Source organism: Triturus cristatus, chromosome 7, assembly GCF_964204655.1.
Source record: "Triturus cristatus chromosome 7, aTriCri1.1, whole genome shotgun sequence".
NCBI classification, from domain to species: domain Eukaryota; kingdom Metazoa; phylum Chordata; class Amphibia; order Caudata; family Salamandridae; genus Triturus; species Triturus cristatus.
The window spans coordinates 866,253,373-866,269,102 of NC_140590.1; the positions used below are offsets into that span (position 1 = coordinate 866,253,373).

At 41.7% G+C, this 15,730-nt stretch overlaps 2 protein-coding genes across 3 annotated transcripts in view; one reads left to right on the forward strand and one right to left on the reverse strand.

The window, feature by feature from the left end:
• TMCO6 (transmembrane and coiled-coil domains 6) overlaps positions 1–15,730 on the reverse strand; it is a 167,839-nt gene that overhangs the window by 134,041 nt on the left and 18,068 nt on the right. The window contains exons 2-3 of the mRNA XM_085617809.1: positions 12,488–12,611; positions 9,811–9,929 (exon numbers count right to left, since the gene is read on the reverse strand). Of these exons, the coding sequence (XP_085473935.1) occupies positions 9,811–9,929; positions 12,488–12,611 (243 nt within the window). The remainder of the gene's footprint in view (positions 1–9,810; positions 9,930–12,487; positions 12,612–15,730) is intronic.
• The window catches only part of CD14 (CD14 molecule), a 144,624-nt gene that overhangs the window by 2,617 nt on the left and 126,277 nt on the right, over positions 1–15,730 (forward strand). The gene's annotated exons all lie outside the window — the stretch shown is intronic.

Below are 15,730 nucleotides of genomic sequence, written 5' to 3' on the forward strand. Positions count from 1 at the left end.
CCTGTGCGCGCTTTGGAAAGCGCTTTTGTTTATTTGCTTGAAAGGTTGCAAGGAAATGCAGTGCGCTTCTAGCTTTTGAGCAAATAAACAATTAGGTTTAACAATCTTTTAATTAGCATGCGGACAGGCACGCACTGTCGGCTTCTTGCTACACAGACTCCTGCATCATATTTGTCAGTTGCGAGATGGACATTGTTCAGTTGGAAATATTCCTCTTTGTGTCCATGTAGAGGAGCAGAGGGGTCAAGAGAGGTATTGCGTTGCATCCTGGTTATCAGGTGCAAGGACAACTTCCATTTCAAAGTTTGTGGCGGCTTGTGAGAGAATTACTGATTTTGTATTGAGGCGTTTCACAATCAGGTCTTAATTATTATTTTTTACAATATGTATACTTCAGAACATAAATGTTTCAGTTCCATGCGAGGGGGTCAACTCCCAGTATGCCGTGGAAAAACACTGGACTAGATGCGCTAGGCATGCAAGGAACTGGGTCATTTACGAGCCCGGATTCTTTCAGCTCTCACCTCCTGAAGAACTCGCATCCGACCTGGTCATGTCCCCTCCCCCCAGATCTTTGAGTTATCGACCAAGTGCTCTTTCTGTCTTATGCCTATCAACACAAGTGTATTTACTCCACCCCGACTTTTTGGAGTATTGAACTTTTTTTTATTTTATAAAATGAATAAGAGGAAAAGAATTTGAAACCGTCAATTTTAGTTCACAGCTGGGACGCCGAGAATGTTACTGGAAAACAGCGAGATCTGTTACATGAAATTTCCTTTCGCGGTACCAGTCCACCGTTATTTCGTTTACATTTGCATTGTTGCAGTGTGAAATGTTGTCCTTCCTGCACACGCCTCTCCTGCGTGCTATCTCTTCCAGAGCTGCTTCCCAGGCCCCACCACACCCACCCCGTGTGGTGAGAATTTCCTGCTGTCTGCAATTGATCAATTCTGCATGGTCTCCAAGTTTTTCAGTATTTTACTGACCAGGCTTATACACAGGGCTTTAAGTGGGATTGGGATCTCTCAAAGGGGCGTTGCCTATGCAATTAAGGGCATGGGTTAAAAACATCTAGGCCAAAAACCTGTCCTTAGCATAGTGTGCCGCCCAATTGGTATTTTGCTGTTTGTTATTTTATCCAGATATATAATACAGCAAGTAACATTATACCTACAACAAGGCAGGGCTATTGACTTTGTCAATAGTTGTTAGTTGCATAACATAATTATGTAACAACTATGGCTTCGTTGTATATAATATTGAACATTTTTCAGTTCTGAAATTATGAGACTGAAATAACTATAACGAGTCTCTTTCGATTTATATCAAAGGCTTTGAACAGTGGTACTGTTCCAGAGTTAAGATTTATTTTTCACCCTGTGGGTGAGGGCAAAAATGGAGAGCCTGATAGGGACCAGTCTCAGCACCGGCGGTTCTAAAAACCAGGTGCTGAGCACCAGCAGGAGCCGGCACACTTAAAGTCCTGCTTAAATACATATATATGAGCTTGGTAAACAAACACTCTTGTCTTCACAGTACTTTCTAAGGGCAGCCTGCCTAGTGTTTGAAAGACTGGTAGCTGGAAAAGAGCCATTCACACATAGGAAACAAGCATTGGCATAGCCAATAGGTCTCGCTTTTGGGACCTTATAAGTATTTAGTTTTGCAGCACAACATCCTTGGTGCAACAACATTTGTTGTTGCATGGCTAAACCTTGTACCTTATAAGTGTTTAGCCATGCAACAGTTGATGTTGTTGCACCAAGGATATTGTGCTGCATAACTAAAGACTTTTAAGTTCCCAAAAGCGAGACCTATTGGCTATGCCAATGCTTGTTCTCCTTTGTAATAGGTGTAGCTACAGATGCTCATTTATTTTTGCAGTGCCTGTGTGGACTTTGACTCACCAGAATACCAGGGGTAGCGCAAGTGAAATCTCAGAAAGTGACCGCTCAGGATATTTTAACCCTGAAGCCGTCAAGGTGACCTTGACGACATCACAATCATTGACACTCAAGTGCGCTTTGTATACAATAACTAATAGGATATAAAGCCATTAAAACACAGAACAACTCAGGGAACCTATTTATATCACAAAACTGTCGTTATTTATGGATTCTCCTGGTGTGTGTACCTCGACTAGAAGATCTGAGTAAACCACAGGAAAACTCTCAAAAAAAAGATTAAATGCCCACCTGCAGTAGTTCATATATACCATGTATTGATTTATGGGGCTTAATTTATTCGTCATCATTGGTAAAACGTTTTAATGTGTGTGATTTGTTCGGTACAATCACCCATGCAGAGCACAGAGGTGAAATGTGTATTCAAACATCGTTTTTCATGTATTCACAGTAATTAAACTTGCCAGCAGGTTGTTTAAAAGAATTTTATTTTGTAATTTATTTTTTTAATTCATTCAGACGAGTGCACATTCCAACACTGCATTTATTTTGCAAAACTAAAATACTAATAACTAGAATGCAGGTGCGAGATTCAAAAACAAACCACAGCTGTTTACTTTCCTTTGTTGGCACTGCTTTTACAGCCTCTGAGCCCAGGGGTCAGATGGATCAAAGCAGCGTAGCAAGCGCTGCCTCTGAAGACCCTAAATGACATTTGACAAATGGATGGATTTACAACTCTTCTGTAACACAAGTGACTCAGTAAAAATGGATCTGTTTTGCATTTAATTTCTAATGCATCACTGCTTACGGACATCAACTTAATTAAAGTTAACGTATTTGTTAGCCCTCTTTCTGGCAGGTAAAGCCACCGATGCTCATAGAAGTAGAGTGATTGGCCGAGGATCACACAAGTTGGTCGACTGAGGAACACTGGATTAGAACTCAGTCTCTTGTTTCTACTTCTGGCAAGTTAATACACTAGATGACATTTCCCGTACTTGGAAAAACAAAATAGCACAGGAGGGAGTAGAGCTCTGACAAAATTCACGCATTGCAATGCAGACAAGCACCAGAAAATGTCTACTGTCTGAGGCGGCATTGGCTTAGTCGGAAGTGAATTGCTCCTTGAAAAATTCACATCAGATGTTGCCAAAAGTGAAAGTAATCACGCTCCAGATGGCGCCTCGGGCGTTGAAAGCTGGCAGCTGTGCACGTTCACGCTCGTGTGAACGCAAGCTTTAGGCCAGCAAAAGCCGGTGGATAGCACTTTGAAATCGCACTTACTAAATGTCTCGCTTGAGACAGCGCATGCGCTGTGTTATGCCTAGCAATCCTTGTTAGGTATGGTGAATGTTCTATATGAAGTCACTATGTTCTGATGTCACAGGGTTCTGGGTTGGACAGTTGGGGGATCTTGATGGCACTGGATGTGAGAAGCGGTGGCTCGTTGAACCTACAATAAAACTTGTTTTTTATAACAAGTCCTTGGACAATCCTATTATTTTAATAGGCTACAACATATTTTTGGCGACGAGCGGGCGAGCCATCGCAAGGAACAACATATGGTGGATTGAATTTGTCTGGATTTGATCTGGTGTTCCTACATACGACGCGTGGTAGCAAGGTTGTGGTACCTTTGGACTTACGTACCAGTGTTGTCTTTCTCTACCACAGCCGCGTAAAGCCAGCGCTGTTGTAAAGTCATTTCAGTGAAACAGTTCCAAGAGTTGTGATTTTTAACTCTTAGCGGGACAGCTGAGCGCAAAAAAAAAAGGACAACCAACATTGTGGCAACTCCTGTGCCTGTTTCAAGCGGAAGGAATACCTGGTTGTGAAGACGTCGCTGTTCGGACAGTCTGAGAGCCGTTGTGAAGAGGCGACGCTGTTCGGTGAATCAAAGAGCCGTTAGTGTGCCAGAGGTTGTTTCCCCGAGGAGCTCGGAAGAGGAGTGATGACGTACTAGAATGGTACGCGACGTGTTGGTGGAAGCTTCGTTGACAGCAGCCTATCGGGTGAAATGTTGACGTACTAGAATTGTACGCAACGGATTGGTGGAAGCACTGTGGGCAGCAGCCTATCACGAGTGAAGACGCTTCCGCTGCGACGCTTCAGACGCGTCAGTTTCTTGTCAAGTAATCAAAGCTTCCGTGAGGTGCCGAGTTTGTTGTTTTCTTTTCGTCCACGTATAGACCGAATCAGCGGTCTAGGGACATCGGCTGGTGACTGTGTCTTCTTCTACAAGACGTGAAAAGCGAATCACTCGTCTGGAATGCTGTGGACATCGTCGAGGACTTTGAAGGTTTAGTGACATTACTCCCGTTTTGGTCATTCTTCGTGAGCGTTTCATCCATTCTGTTTATTTTTCTTAGTGGTAAGCTCTGGACTCCATTTGCATTACCTACAGGTCTCCTGGCCATTAACTGTCGGGCTGAAGTTGGAACAGTGTACTTTGTGACATTTTATTGGTATTTCTCTTAGAGTACGATGCAATCTGTAAATCCACCTCCCCCGTTCCTGGAAAGTCCGGGTGCGCCACCAATACAGTGGAGGCAATGGTTTGATGCGTTTGAAACTTATGTGGGGGCCATTGGTGCTTCGCGCTACAGAGCGGAAAGGAAAAAGTTTCTTCTATTAAATTCATTAGGTTTTGAGGGAAGAGAAGTTTACAAACATCTTCCTGTGTTGGTCTTAGCTGAAGGTGAAGTTCTTGATGAATACCAAGAGGCTGTTAAGAAGCTAATAATTAAGTTTGACGTTCAGCCAAGTTTGGTTGTTTTAAGACACAAGTTCTTTAAGAGAGCACAAGTACAAGGGGAAAATGTAGATACCTATCTAAGTGCGTTGAGAAAGTTGTGTGCTGAGTGTGATTTTGGTGATTACAGAGATCAGTTGGTAAGAGATCAATTTATTGCGCACTGCGCAGATAAGCAGATACAACAAAAACTACTCACAATGGGGAATCCTAGTTTGGAGGAAATTATAAAAGTGGCAAAAAGTTTGGAGTTGGCACAAAACTCTATAAAGGAGTTGGGTAGTGGGTTGGTCACAAAAGATACTGTTAGTGCGGTTGCAACTACTAGTGCTGTGGGGAACACTATTAGAAAAGATGAAAAATCAATTCAAGGGCCCTTTCAAGAAAACTAATGTGTTACCGTTGTGGGTATGCTCCGCATGGGAAGGATAGGTTTTGTCCCGGGAGAAATGCTAAATGTCATAAATGTGGCAGACTGGGACATCTCGCCAAGGTGTGTCAGTCGAACTTGTTGAAAAATGAGAAAGTGAATAGTGTTGGCAAAGACGAGAATTTGGATGAGAATGAGTTGGTGCAAGAGTTTCAGGATATGATTGTGACTGTTGTTGATGAGAGTGTTGTCTCTGGAAATCCTGCAGATTGTGTGGATCCATATGAAGAAATAAAGGTGGGTGATGTGACCTTGAATTTGTTGGTGGATTCGGGAGCACGTATCACGATGATCACCCATGATTTGTTTCAGAAGTCCTGGGGTAACAGACCTTTGTTTCCACCAGATAGAGCACCTGTCTCCTACGAAGGACGGAAGATAGATCTGGAGGGTTTTATTGAAGATGTGCTGGAGTTTAAGGGGCGCAAGATTCATGGTAAAATCTATGTGGCTGTGCGTGGTCTCAACATTTTAGGGTGGTTTCACCAAGGTTTGTTCGGCATGATATTGAGACCAGGTACGAGTGAACAGGTGTTGGTTGTGCAAGACTGTTTGGATTCTGACAAATTGGAAAGTGATTTTCCTGGTGTTTTCTCTGATTCGTTGGGGAAAATTAAAGGTTTCAGACACAAAATTAAGATCAAAGATAATGCAATCCCGGTTAAGCACAAGGTGAGGTCTGTGCCTTTTAGTCTTAGAGCTGACCTTAAAGCAGAGTTGGACAGGCTAGAGAAATCTGGTATAATAGAGCCAATTGAATCTAGTTTATGGCTTAGTCCATTGGTGGTCGCACGTAAACGCAATGGCGAGATCCGTTTATGTGTTGATTTGAGGAGTCTCAACAAGGAAATTTGGGTGGATGCACATCCTTTACCAAAAATTGGGGATTTATTGGAGGAACTGAGAGGAGCTGAATGGTTTTCTAAAATTGATTTAGCTTCGGCTTACCATCAGGTGTTGTTGGATGTGGACTCTCGACATTACACAGCTTTCAATTCACCTTTTGGGTCATTCCAATTTTGTAGAATGCCTTTCGGATTGGCGTCGGCAGCGTCTGTCTTCCAGAGAGTTATGCAATCTGTATTACAGGAAGTGAAAGGGGTGGTGATCTTTCAGGATGATGTATTAATTTTCAGTAAACGTTTAGATGAACATGACAAAGTCCTTAGAGCTGTTTTAACCACTTTTGAAGAAAAAGGGATTGTAGTTAAGAAAAGCAAATGTCAATTCTGGAAGAAGGAGATAGAGTTTTTAGGACATTTGGTCTCCGGTGTGGGTGTGAGTCCGAGGCCTGGATTGGTTAAGGCTGTTGTGGAGTGTCCTTGTCCCAAGAATAAAGACGAGCTGCGTTCTTTCTTGGGGTTATGTGAATTCTATTCGCGTTTCATCCCAGGGTATGCCGGAAAAATGAAGGCGCTTTCCAATATGTTGAGATCTAATGTCACGTTTGTGTGGGATGAGTTGTGTCAAGAAACCTTTGAGTTGGTCAAGGCTGAAATGACAAATGCGAAGTCTTTAAGGGCATACGATCCAATGATACCTTGTATCATTACGGTGGATGCCAGCAACTATGGTTTGGGGGCAGTTCTTACCCAAGTTGTGGGTAATGAGGAGGTTACTATTAGTTATGCGTCCAGGCTTTTGAGAGATGCTGAAGTCAATTATTCCGTTATAGAGAAGGAACTGTTAGCATGCTTTTGGGCGTGTGAGAAATTTAGAACATATGTTTGGGGCAGGAAATTTCAGATTCACACTGATCATAAACCGTTGGTTTATATCTTAGGAGGTGAGCGTGTAAAGTATGCAACTCCCAGAATTGCGCGTTTGACCACTAAGCTGTTACAGTATAATTTTGTTACAAAGCATATTCCTGGAAAACAGAATGTCAGGGCTGATATGTTGTCTAGGCTGCCTTTGAGTGATGTTGATCCGTTGGATTTGGAAGAGGATAAGGAGGATTGTTTTATTGCAGTGGTAGATGCAGTTGACAACAAGGCTTGTAGTGAGTTGGAATGGAATGAGGCAGTGAAAGCTGATCTGTGTTTGGATAGTGTGAAAGAGTTTATTGTGAAGGGATGGCCACGAGAAAAATGTGTTAGTCAGGAAGTTCAACCCTTTTGGAAGGTCTCTGAAGAGCTGTCTATTGAAGATGGTGTGATTATGAGGGATGGCAGGTGTGTTCCTCCTTCAGGCATTCGGTCCAAGCTCATTGATTGTGCGCATGATGGCCATCTGGGGGCTACCATGACGAAAAGGCGTCTTAGATTGCATTACTGGTGGCCTTCTATGGATAAGGATATTGAAGAGAGCGTGAAGTTGTGTGGAGTGTGTTGTGGTGCGGAAAAGAAGCTGAGGGTTGCTACTCCTCCACTTCAACCTATTGATTTTCCCATGAGACCGTGGTCGAAAGTGGGGATAGATCTAGTTGGTCCTTTCAACTTTCTTCCGCACAATCTTCGTTTTGCTTTCGTACTAATGGATTTCCATAGCAAGTGGCCGGAGGTGAAGTTTTGTGCTACTCCCACTGCAAATAATGCCATTTTGTTTCTCAAGGAAATTTTCATGAGAGAGGGTTTTCCGGAGGTCATTGTGTCTGACAATGGTGTGCAATTTGTAAGCCAGGACATGGAGGATTTTCTGAAGGAGTCAGGAGTAAAACACTTAAAGAGCTCAGTTGGGCATCCACAGACCAATGGATTGGTGGAGAGAATGAATAGGGTCGTAGGAGATTGTATCAAATGGGCAAAGCAGAACTGTCTTGATATTGAAGGTGCGGTGAGGTCCATGTTGTGGTTCTATCGCACGACGCCTCATTCTCTTACCAAAATTGCTCCTTTTGTGTCCTTGAAAGGAAGAATTCCCACTTCTACTTTGTATCCTGCTTGGTTATTGAGGACTGTGGCCAGCAAGGTGTCCTCTAAATTTGATCAGAATGCTTTGGAGGTACGTGTGAAGGTTGCTCAGAAGAAAATGGCAGACAGATACAATATTAAAAATTCTGTCAAGCTGATTGGGATTAATCCTGGGGATCTGGTTCGAATTAAAAGTCCGAGGTACGTCTGTAAGGGTGCAAAGAGTTTTGGTGAACCGGTTCGTGTAGAGAGAGTGTGTGGTGGTGCAGTTATGGTTGAAGGCGGTCACTGGTGGAACTTGGGCAAAGTAGTTAAAGTTCAATCCGCTGTTGGTGTTTCTCCTTCATTGGATTCTAGTTCTACTGGGGGTAGCAGTAATGGGGGTAGCAGTGTGTTATGTATGGGGCCCAGAAGGTCCACACGTGTAAAGCAACTTCCGTGGAAGTTGCGGTAATGGGTATCATGATGTGGGGTAGTGTTATTTTGTTTTGTTTTTCGGTTTGTTTGTTTTATTGTGTTCTGTGTGCTTTTGTTTTTGTTTATTTCAAAGAGAGGTAATATGTTATGCCTAGCAATCCTTGTTAGGTATGGTGAATGTTCTATATGAAGTCACTATGTTCTGATGTCACAGGGTTCTGGGTTGGACAGTTGGGGGATCTTGATGGCACTGGATGTGAGAAGCGGTGGCTCGTTGAACCTACAATAAAACTTGTTTTTTATAACAAGTCCTTGGACAATCCTATTATTTTAATAGGCTACAACACGCTGGCTCAGGCGAGACCTAAAAAGCCAGGGTTCCTTAGTAAGCCAGTCCACTTCTGGTGATTTTCATCATAGATATGTTTTTTTTCCCCCTTTTTGTCGAACAAATATAATCTCAAAAAACACCTTCAACCCCAAAAAAGTTTACAGCAATGCAAACAGTTGCAAATTTGCATGTTTACACTATACCAGTTAAATTGACGCTAGCAAAACATTGACGTTTGAGTTAAGTTCAGTTGCTTTTTATAGAATTGATTTCAATTGATATTAGCAAAATATCCAGTAAAGGTTTTTCACATGGTGCCTAGTCCTTAATTAAACGCTAAACACGTTTTCTGTCATACATTACCAGTGAAAAGTTTAAATAGTCCCTTTTCTTTGCCGTAAGCTTGTTTACATTGTCAGTTTGTGGTGAGAGAGTGTAACACTAATGTGTTTTGGAGAAGCCAGGGCCCTCCCATCCCCCCTTTCCCATCTGCTTGTTACTGGCTGCTTCAGAGTTGACACACACAGAGTAGGTCTCTGTGTGTGTAGTGTGCCCGTCTGCCAGCTTCTGATGTGTCACCCCCACCGCCGCCTCCTCCTCGCTCAAATGTGCATGAGACCTGCCTGGTGTCAACATTTCACTGTTCAGGCGTGAAGGAGAGTTTGCTCTGCCCCCAGCACACCCCTTCCGAGGATGTGGGAAGGGTGTATCATTGAATGACATACCAATGAGTGGTAGAGGCGAGTGTATCAACAAGCATTGCCAAAACCATATAGTCCTCTAACAAAGGCGAGACCTGGTGGCTTTGCCAATGCTTGTTCATGCTGGTGTACGTGCAAACTAACAGTATTGCGTGCAAACAGAGTATAACAAAACTATTGCCACTGTGTTCCTTGGTACTGATTGGATATACTCCTAATTTAAAGCTGTATGTCTGATATCGGACTTACATTCTAATATCATTGTGTTCTCATGTCGGGCAGGAACACGTTTGGTGTTTTCGAACCTATTTCCTAGTCATCTAAGAGCTGAGGTTTAGGAAGCCGATCGATCAAAGCTAGTGCACATATGGAGATTAAAGCAAAAAATAACAGAAAATAAGTTTTTAACACACAAACCTGAAACTGGGAGAGATACTCCTCTGCGAATGCCGTGCCATCGGGTTCCTCTGGTTCCAGTCTGTCTCGCACCAGCCTTTTACTGATCAGATGTTGTTCCCTCCGCGCCTTTCTCAGGGCTGCAACAGAGGACAAGAACCCAGCTCAGTTCTGTTATCACCTCAATTCCATAACCTTCATCAGCCGACCCACAAAGAGAACAGCTGAATATCTGAAGAGCTCATTTAAATCATAAATATTTGTAACACGTTTGCTGGAATTCCAAAATTCCACTAAGGCTGCGTCTAATATTAAATTTGCCATGGTTTCAAAAGGATAAGATGTGTATCAAAATCCCTTAGAATTACAAGGGAGAAGCATACAGAGTGAAACCTCTGCACATTTATCGCAGTCCAAAACATCCTGAACAGAGAAAAGACTGCATGGGATGATGAGTGGTAACCACACTTGTGTTACTCACTGACTTTTGAAACAAGATCCTTCTTATGGTAGAAATAGTTAGTACGACTTGGATACAGTGGTGTAACGAAACTTAAGGGGTCCTCCTGAAAAGTACAAGGAGTACCCTCTACCCACTCCCACACCCAGTCAGGAGCTCTCAGGCAGAGGCCCACTACCCAACCACAGTGCTGAAGGCAGCCCAGTGAAGCCCGGGGGCCCCTCCACACCACAAGGCTAATGTTACACCATTGCTTAGATACTTATAAATGTAGGAGCTAACAGGATTCACTCATTATGTAGAATTGAAACCTTTCAACCAAAAACAGTTTTTAACACTGATACTATAGGTTCAGTAACGTTAATAAATAGTTTCGCATAAGTAATGAATCACTAAAGACATGACTGCTAAAAATGTGAAACAAAACGTCTTTTTTATGACGTTGAGTTGAGACGTTAATCTAAGTCTCCAACCATAAAATTCCTCTTGTACATTGAAAGTGAAGTTCAATAAGAAGGCATTTTCGCACTGCTTCCAATGTATGGCCTATTTTACCAATCTGTACCAAACATTCTAAACCCAAACATCAGAACACTCACTTGGATTTTTCCAGATTTGATGCAGATTGTTAAAGGCGGGGAGGAGGTCTCCAAATTGTTGAAGCGGAGGGGCAGCAGCGGGGGTCCACAAATACCATTTCCTATGCACACTTTTATATGACGCTTTTTCAGAAAAAACAGAAAAAGGCTGAAGAAAAGTGCATAAAACATGGTAGGCATGTAGTGCTTGACTCTGTTTAATGCCTTTCCCTGGTTTTGAGAATTTTCATTCAGGAGTTAAGGAGAAAAATCCCAAAATGAAGTTGTTCATTGTGCATGCATAAGCTACTAAATCCGTTACTCTCCTTGTGAAGATAAGAAAAAAAAATTCCCTTTATTGTCTGATGTTTCCAAACGGAATAAAAGCGACCTTCACAAAAAGGAAAAAAGGAAGCCATGTGATTGGCTTAAAGCCTCTGAAAGATGTGCAGGGTAGCCATCATGTTTGTTCACTTGATTGGAAATATGATGGAGCATAATCGTTTTCCAGAAACAAAAGGCATTAAATCTCCCAGGAATAAACAAAAAATGCATGAGTTGCAGCACATTGAAAAATACGAAGTAATGAAAAATTGGGCAGTCATTTAGGCACAAAGCTTTGATGCTTTGCTGCCAGGTAGCCAGGGAGAGACTCTCATAAAAAAAAATACCTTAACTTCAGCCCTCCTGGCTTTTCAAGGTATGAGGTGGTTTGAAAATGGGCCTACATTGCCCGTCGTCCAGGTTCCAAAAATGAAATCATTCTAAGCCGGACTAAAAGGCCAGGTGTTGCTTCTTTTAACCACAAAAAGGGAATCCTTCTCTAGCTGTGCACAAGGGCTGGATGGACATGTGGTTGCCCTTTAGCTTACCTCCCACTTCACCTCCAGGCCAAACAAATGCTAAGAAGGTGCACACAAGCATATTCTCCTCAACCTCCCCCAAGGTCTTGGGATAAGGTCTAAGCATTTCCCAATATGGTGAGGTAGGGAAAAGAGCGTCCGCAATGCTTCTCCCCCATACCACAGGAAGGGCATGGGACCAAGAAATTTCTAAGATAAGCTGTTCACTGATTGGGCAAGACAACCAAACTCTTACGCTTCAAGCTCAAGGATTCTAGAGGGTCCTGTCCCCTCGTCCTGGAAAGGTAGCTCCTACACCGTGGTCCTCCAGGAGAAACCAAACCCATCTACTGCATCATGCCTGAGGGTCGAAGCCCAGCTCTGTCGATCTTCCAGCTCAGCAGCTTCTTACAACACTGTCTACTACACATACTCAGAGTCTAATTTCTATCATACTTGTCCTTTCCCCTTGCATGTATGTTCATACACATCACCCAACACATACCATACACACTGTGGACATCCGTTCTGAAATTCAAGGTGTCCATGAAGTCCGTCAAATTGTCTTCGAAAATTAGCTGAGGCACCCACTAAGGAATTTGCAAGAACACATTCACACAACCGTCCATAAACATTGGACCAGGTCTCCAATCTCACTTGCACTCCAGGAAAGAGGGTCCTACCACTGTAAAAAGTTCTTCTGATTTCTAGAGAATAAAATACTTTTAGGCAATATGTTTCGTTGGCTCAGTCATTTAAGTTGCAATGTTTGTCATATGCCAATAAGTGAAAAGAAGGTTACATCATATCAAACCTACCCATCTCTTTTTCCCGCCGCTGGGATCTCAGCTCCTCCATGCATGTCTCAGCTGGTCTCTGTCGCAGTCTCACTCTGCTCCACATCTTTATAGAAGGCAGATCCCAGATTGCAAGGCGAGTAGTCTGAAAGCAGAGACAAAACCCTACACAACATCAGTTTAATTGGTGAAGACCCATAAGTTGTTGGCTCAGATAGTTTGTGGAAAACAAAAAGGATTTTCGGACAAAACCTTCAGCATCCTACGTTCTTGCTCGACTTTGATATTCCATAGTCCTTTTGAAATATGAAAATAAAGGTACACCATTGGAGATCCGATGGCCTCAAAACCATCATCTGCTGTTTTATGACTTGTGTTAGATAGACAGAAGCAAGTGCAGGAACACATTCTCTAAAATGCCATCAGTGTGATGACAAATACTGTTTTGCGGCAAGTGGAAAGCGTATGTTGGATTGAGAGGCTGAAGTATTACTTCTACCACTATTTTGAATGCTACCCAAAGGCATATTGAAGCAGGGGTGTCCAACATTGCTCCACAAGTAGCAAAGAGCAACCCAGGTGAGGGGAACTTCCAACTACCTAAGAGAAACCCAAAGACTCCACTCTGAACGATTCATGTTTCTCATCATTTTCAATGTACACCATCTGAGATGCATTGTAAAACTATTTCCCCCTGTACATTATACAGTATAATTAGGGCTCCCTGCTCTCCATTTTACTGATTTTTACAAATAAATACAGAGAGAAAAACATTTATTTTCCGGTCTGTATTTATTTTTTAAATGTGGATACAAACGGAAATTGGGTTGTTTTTTGAGTGATTCTAAATACTGGCAACCATGACTTCCCGGCCAAGAGCTCTGTCGATATAAAGCTATGGGGGCTTAAAAAATAAAGGAATTTTAGTAAAGAGCCTTACACAGCAATAGATATGCATAACCTTGATATTAAAATGTGCATGTTTTCTTATAAGAGCATATTTTATCATCTGAGTGTGTTTATGTCCCTGAAACCTGCCAGTCGTTCAGGCATGAGTGCATATTTATCAGTCAAATAAATGTAGAAATATACTAATTTCAGATTCATTTTTTTACAAACCCCCAAATAAATATGGATAAATACAGATAAAATTAGCATAAAATAAATATGGATAAATACAGACGGAAATGTCCAAAAAATAAATACCATAAAACCGGGATCCCTAAGTATAATTTACACAACGCCTTTGTCAGTTAACTGCTCAACTGATACCCAACCGCATACGTCTCAGACCTGGCAGTGAATAACAGGAGACAATTTATGTCAGTCATGTCTGCATGACTATGTAGGCAATACGTAAAGAAGGTTTCTTGTTCGCGAGTGTGCCATAAATCACATTTCAAGACACACTTATATGGATTATGTTATAACTCAACTCCAGGCTATTGTTGTATAAACAAACATAACGGACATTATTTAGGCTTAGCTTAGCGAGTGTTCTGTTTTAATAAATTAACAGAACCGGCCCCCGTGAGTGCTGTCTTCCTTGGTGATGACCGGGAGTTGGAGGAGAGTTGAAGCTTAATTTGCTATGCGGGAGCACCCCCGCATGTGAGAAGCACCCGCCTGTGAGTGCATATATATATTTTAACTGAAAAAAACATAGGTTTCAGGCATGTTATAGTTAGGAATTAGCATTTAAAAAACCTTAGAAATTCACTGAAGAAACCATAGGTTTCAGGGGCGTTATAGTTAGCTGGACTTTTCACTCGTACAAAACCATTGAAATTCCCCCGTTATAGTTAGTTCAGCAACTATAACTTGCGCACCCACAATGCACTGCTGATGACGTCACATATTACATCACTCATTACATGGTCAGTGACATCACTGATGACATCACTGATGACATCTCAAATGACATCACTGATGACATCATCCAGTGAATGTGTGTTTTTCTGAAAATTACATGTTTTATATATGTATATCTCAAGGTCGATGGAAGAATAAATGGGTATACAAGTGTCTAAATGGATGATTTGTTTTTGAAAAATTGATTGTATAACTGGCTGATTAAGTGTATCTTAGTGAATACATGGCTTAGTGAGTAATGTTTAAATATGTAAAATCTGTATCAGTCTCCCACTTTGTGTATAAGTGGCTGCATGGGTTGGTGAGTAGCTAGTTACATGAGTTGTTTATATAGGTTATTAGTTGGTTTTTTGAGTATCAGTATGAGTGTCTGTATGGTTTGGTGGGGGGGTATTACGTAGTGCATAGGTGCATGAATGAGTGACTCACTGTTTGTATGTGTTGAAGACAGCATGTGTGCAGGACTGTATGGGTGGATGAGTGTGTGCATGGGTGTGTTAGTGAGTGAATGACTGTCTCAATAGTGTCTTTATGAGTAACTACATATGTTTTAAACTAGTATATGTGACTATTGGTTTATATAAGTGAGTATATGTGAGAGTGAGAGATTGGAAGAGTTCCTGTATGAATAAGTATGTGCTTCTATAAATTGTTTAAAAGACTAAGTATGTGTAAGTTTCTGTAGAAGTAAGTGTGGTGGTGTGTGTGTATAACTGTATATGCAAGTAAATGGATGTTTGATTCTTTATTAGCATGAGTGACTGTGTGTGAGTAACTCTATGGATGAGTGGCGTTGTGTAACAGGATGTATAGGTGTATGAGTACATATGATGAGTGAGTACATGTATGAGTGACTGTATAGGACTGTTGGTGAATGAGTGGATGTGTATGTGGATCTTAGAATTACTGAATAGGTTGTTGTAACTGGTATTGGTATGTCCATTGTTTTGAAAATTTTATTTTTGAATGTGTGTATCAAAGGATATATTAGGGGGAGAGGAGGTCTGCCACTCCATCACAAGGATGATGTCATCAGTGATGTAATTTGAGATGTCATCAGTGATGTCACTGACCATGTCATGAGTGATGTAATATGTGACGTCATCAGCTGAACTAACTATAACGGGGGAATTTCAATGGTTTTGTACGAGTGAAAAGTCCAGCTAACTAGAACGCCCCTGAAACCTATGGTTTCTTCAGTGAATTTCTAAGGTTTTTTAAATGCTAATTCCTAACTATAACATGCTTGAAACCTATGTTTTTTTCAGTGAATTTCAAAGGTTTTTTAAATGCTAATTTCTAACTATGCCTACAGAGATAGGACATGTGAAGAAAGAAGAAAAAACGCACAGAAAGAAAAAAAAGAAATGCAGAAAGAAGCAACAGAAGTCC